This window comes from Montipora foliosa, unplaced genomic scaffold (genome assembly GCF_036669935.1).
Source record: "Montipora foliosa isolate CH-2021 unplaced genomic scaffold, ASM3666993v2 scaffold_407, whole genome shotgun sequence".
In the NCBI taxonomy this organism is placed as follows: Eukaryota; Metazoa; Cnidaria; class Anthozoa; order Scleractinia; family Acroporidae; genus Montipora; species Montipora foliosa.
Genome location: NW_027179709.1, coordinates 262501 through 267500, shown reverse-complemented (window position 1 = coordinate 267500; position 5000 = coordinate 262501). Strand labels below are relative to the sequence as shown.

General features: G+C 37.1%; 1 protein-coding gene across 1 annotated transcript in view; it reads right to left on the bottom strand.

The window, feature by feature from the left end:
* LOC137988114 (uncharacterized) overlaps positions 1-5000 on the bottom strand; it is a 14655-nt gene that overhangs the window by 2547 nt on the left and 7108 nt on the right. The window contains exons 2-3 of the mRNA XM_068834170.1: positions 1853-1870; positions 1-53 (exon numbers count right to left, since the gene is read on the bottom strand). The exon at positions 1-53 is cut by the window's left edge and continues 2547 nt beyond it. Of these exons, the coding sequence (XP_068690271.1) occupies positions 1-53; positions 1853-1870 (71 nt within the window). The remainder of the gene's footprint in view (positions 54-1852; positions 1871-5000) is intronic.

Here is a 5000-nt window from a genome sequence, read left to right as displayed (position 1 = left end):
AACCAGACGTGGATGGTCCCGTGGCATCTCAAGGCGAGGAGCTCCGTTATGATCTTTCACAATAGGGAGTTTACGAAGCAGAACGCGATGCAACCTAAAACGTCACCGGAAGTAATTTGTTCACACAGTGCGTCACTGCGCATGCTTGGCGCTAAACGACAACGCGTCTTCTTCACGTTCAGAGCACAAGGTTTGCACTTGCAGCGTTTCGAGAAAACGTGAGTAGTTTCTCCGCAATTTGACCTAGAATTAAATTTACTTTTTCTTCTTTACAAGCAAAGCTGTTTTCCTAAGTCCGTAAAAATGTCATTTGTTGTAAAAAAATACCAAAAAAACATTTTAATTTGCCTACTGTAGGTCAATTGTTTACCGCGCTATGATGAATGAACAACACGCAGACCCGCCGAGTTCGATACAAAAGTCGAGAACTGGCAAGTAAGTCTAATTTTTGTTTATTAGAAGATTCAATTTCCCGTCCTGCTTAAATATAAGGTTAAAGTGAGTTTAAAGTTTATCTTCGTTGAAAACAAACTAAAACAGATTTCTTTTTTTTTTTCACGCAGTAATGTGATGTACTGGACAAGCGAGCACGATATCCTGTTATGCAGAGAGGTTGTTTCCGACAATCCGTACAAAACAAGAAAGGGTTCGTCGCAAAGAAGCGAAATTTGGGATAGAATAGCCAACACTTTGAATACCTGTCCCAAGCCTGTCTTTGCTGTGGACAAAAGGTCCGTGAGGGAACATGTGGGTATTTTAATTAACCGAATCAAAAAGAAATTGAGAGCTGAGGAAAGGAGCTCGGGCATCGCGCCGCCCGAGCCCACAGAATTTGAAAACTTGGTGGAAGAAATTTTAGCGCTCGAAGAAACAGCTGATGCAGAAATGAAAGAGGACGACGAATGTGTGAAAGGAAAGGCTGAGAAAGAGAGGGCAAAGGCCACAGATATGAGACTTAAAGCACTCGAGAAAGTGTCGGAGACGATGAAGAGACATTCCGATGAAAATGATCAGCTAAAAGTAAAGAAAAGAGAACGGAGAAGTGGCAGCGAGACCATGTTATTCCTGTCCAAAAAAGCGGAAAAAGACCAGGAACTTGAACTTGAGGAACTTCAATTGAAAAAAGAGCAACACGATTTGGATCAAAAACGCCTACAGGCGAGCATTGACCAGCAACGTCAGTTTCAACAACAACAAAGTGAAATGATGCGGCTGATTATGGACATTAATAATTGAAGTTATTCAGTATCACTTTATTTGAAAATGAGAAACAACATGAACATCGAAATGGTAACTTGAAACTGAGTAGTGTACTCTTAGTCTGATATAGAGGTGGATAATGATGCATCCTATGTTGATATTGTGCTTCTTGTGCTGTCTATATACAAGCAAGTTGGTAATCTAATAGTGGACATTGAAAATTACCCAATGGCAAAGCAACAATAACAAATCTTAGGATTACATGCAGGTGGTAGAACTTTGATTTAAAATTTGGAATAAACCTGAAATCATGAAAATACTAAGAAAGAAAGTAAAATATTTGTTTCTTTTGTGTCATTAAGATTTCTTATGATAGATCCTTTGAACAATGAAACATTAACAATAACAGTAGTATTACCAAATAATGGTAAAACAACAACAGTAACAACAATTGGAGAAGTCTCTGCGGAGGTGCTCTGGCAACTGAGTATGTGCAAGTTCAAAACATTTGTGTACTGCTCATTGAAAAGAATATTAAGAAATGAAATAATCAGGACATAAAGTGCAAAACATTTGTTTAATTCCCTTCTTTGTGCAAAGAATGCACGAAGTGAACTATCAACCACAAAACAGTTGTTATATGAGCAGTAACCTGTTATATCTTGTTGTTCTATCGTCCAGTATTGTGTGAATATCACTCAGTATCACCAAGGTCAATTGATTTTACAATTTTGTCTTCCATTATTACTTGAAAAGACAAGAGGCTGACATTAAGAAGAGTTTCTTCCATTATGTTCGCGGATAAAGTGTCAATGTTTTTGTCCATGTTGAATCCTGGGGCACTAGCTATGGCTTGAAATAAATTTCTTAGCACAGCATGGGGACAGAAGAATCTTCCCATATTTTCACCTTTTTCATCTTTTATCATGATGTTGGCTGTTGTGGTGGATATCAATTCACACTTCTTGATTTTTAAGTTACAATTGGGACATTTGACAAGAGCTGTGTCAGGAGCATCCTGAATTTTGGATTTGCAATTTATGCAAATGTAGATCTTCTTTACTTCGATAGCCAATATAGTTCCGGTGATGTTCTTCTTGGCCTTTTGATTTGGTGTTAGGTTTACAGCCTCACTGGTAATGGTATCTGGAATGTCGATGTCTTCGCATTTTTCAATCATGGTTTTTGTGGAAGAACCGAGATACTTTTTGTTGTAGCAGTTCAGCTTAAGTTCCCTGAAGTGATAACAGCCGTTCGGTTCAACTTCGGCGATTTGACTTTCCCACAGAGTTACAGTGATTGCTCCAGTAGTGTCAGCAACAACAAGGTCACATTTGGTGAGGTCTTTTTTCGCGTGTTTTGAATAGACAGTCTCCGTATCTCCTTTGAATAGAACTTTAGCTTTCAGTCCGACAGATTGACCATTTGGTGCACTTTGGAGAAGTTGTGTCACAGAGGTGTCACTTTCATCGGTGTTCGATGTTTTCCATTGAAACGCTAAGTTTTTAGGTTGTTCGATTCTGGAGTACTTATTCATTCTGTATTCTACACCTTCGCCGTATCTTCTTTTTTGTGGACTGATATTTTTGAGGGAAGTAGGGGAGTTTTGCTTCCTCCCTTCGTTTCAGCTCATCTTTGATTTCTGGCGTGAAACAGATCACTCGCGTTCTTCGTGGTTTTCTCGAATGGTGAAGTCAAAATATCTAGAAGACTTTGGATTGGCAGGTATTTGTACTTTAGAAACTGCATGGATGTATCCCTGAACATCTTTGTAGGAGTTGGATGAAGCAGATTTCGTTGGGGAATTTGTAGCCATCTTGAGCACGAGTGAACGAGAAGACACGGAGTAGACGCTGCTTAGCACGTTGTTTATTCCTGCGCATGTCATGTAATGGGGGGGCGGGGTTGAGACATTGTAGTCTATAGAGGCCGCGGTTGTTATGGTCAGCTGAACAAAAGGAGCCTGGCCTGGAGATAATGGGGTCGAAAGGAGGTCGAAAGGGGTTTTTTGACCTGCATGCGCAACTAAACTGCGAGAAGAAAGGGATGTATTTTTTTCTACAGAATTAAAAAAATACTAGAAGACAACATTTTGTTATTTTTTAGCCAGTTACGAAACATTCAAGAAAGTTTAAAATACAGTAAAAAGCTGCTAGTAAAAACCTGCATTTTACCAAGTTGGCGAAAACACTTGCATTCATTTAGGCAATTCTGGCTTTTGGTAAATTGTATTTTTCTATATAGAAGTTCTTCCAAATCTTACTATTGTCCTAGTAGTGAATTAAAAGTATTGTAGTGAAGCCAATAATGTTTTGTTAACACAAAAAGATTTTTCTTTTGGGCTGGGGAGGGAGAGCAGGGGTATTAAAGTTATATGTAATTTTGTTTGGAAAACTTAATAAAACTTGAAACTTGAAACTTTCACTTTTGAGGTTGCATGTGTTTTTAAAGGGGCAATTAAAACATTTCTTGACATTTTTCTTTGACAACTGGAGGAAAACATATCATCAAACAATTTCTGACATATTTATATTTATTGTTTGTTTGGGTTTAATAATTGTAATTTAATGTTCTATATAGCACACTTAAGGCAGGTTGTAGCAAATAATGTTGAACTGTCTTTGAACAATTTGTAGTAGAAGTTATAAATTGTTTTTTTCCATTTTGCAAGGCATACTGTATTTTTTTTTGTCGGATAGGTTTTCACTGTCCCTGTATTATAACATTCAAATTCCTCATAGTGGTTTTACCAAGAACATGTCACTCATCATGATAAAAACTTTGGAAGGCAACCAGGTTTGTTCCTTTGAAGGGGGCAGTATTCAGCAAGGAATGATCCCACAACAGTAAAATTCCTTTTTGCAATATCCTGAAATCAGACGTCTGCATTAATTACCAATGTTATACTATATAGTTTCGTTTTACACTTCTGGCATCCAGTGTTTGGTAGTTTGACATCGGTTAAGTTTCTCAGCTGCAGTAACCACATGTACCAGATGCTGATATGATTTGCAATACACAGTATTCAGTTAAGAGTGTTGTCATAATTTGATAACAAATTTTGTCTTGCAGTGTCCTGAAATCAGGAATAGACATCCATGGCCATGAGCAAGCACTTTAATTTCATTCCACAAATCTTTTTGACCTTGTTACTGCTGTATGGTGATTTAACATCAGTGCAAACAGCACATGTCTTGGAAGTTGATATCATCTTTGGCTCTTTGAAAATGCCTTGAATTAATCAGTGTAAAAGGATCAGTTTATATTGCTTAGCTGCAATCCAAAGACATCTGCCTCTTAGTGTTGAATACATCTCTGTTTTTTTTTTTGGTTCCACCTGGTGTAGTCTTTCATCTGCAAATTAAGAGACAAATGTTATTGTAAGATAAATAATCTTTATCTAAAATCACATTTTAATTCTAATAGCTAGTATACAGCCCCTTTAGTTGTTTTGGGTGGATATACACGTATTTAAAACTTACCTGCCTTGTGTGCTCAGGTTTTAGCAAATTTAAGACAGGGATGCCAGCCTGGAGGGCTCCCTGTCTTGTTTGATGGTGGTTTTGGTGAATTTATCTGTGTGTATATATGCATTATGGTAAGGATATGTATTGCAAAGTGGCACTTTTTAACATTTTAATATTTTTAAATATTATGTATTATACTGTATGATAAAGTTATTATTTTAAAAAATGGAAATTCTCACTCAGTTTTCAATGAAATAAACAACGGCTTATGATCACTGTAGTATGATTCTAGGACACCTGAAGATGTTACAAAATTTGGAATATTAGTGTAAA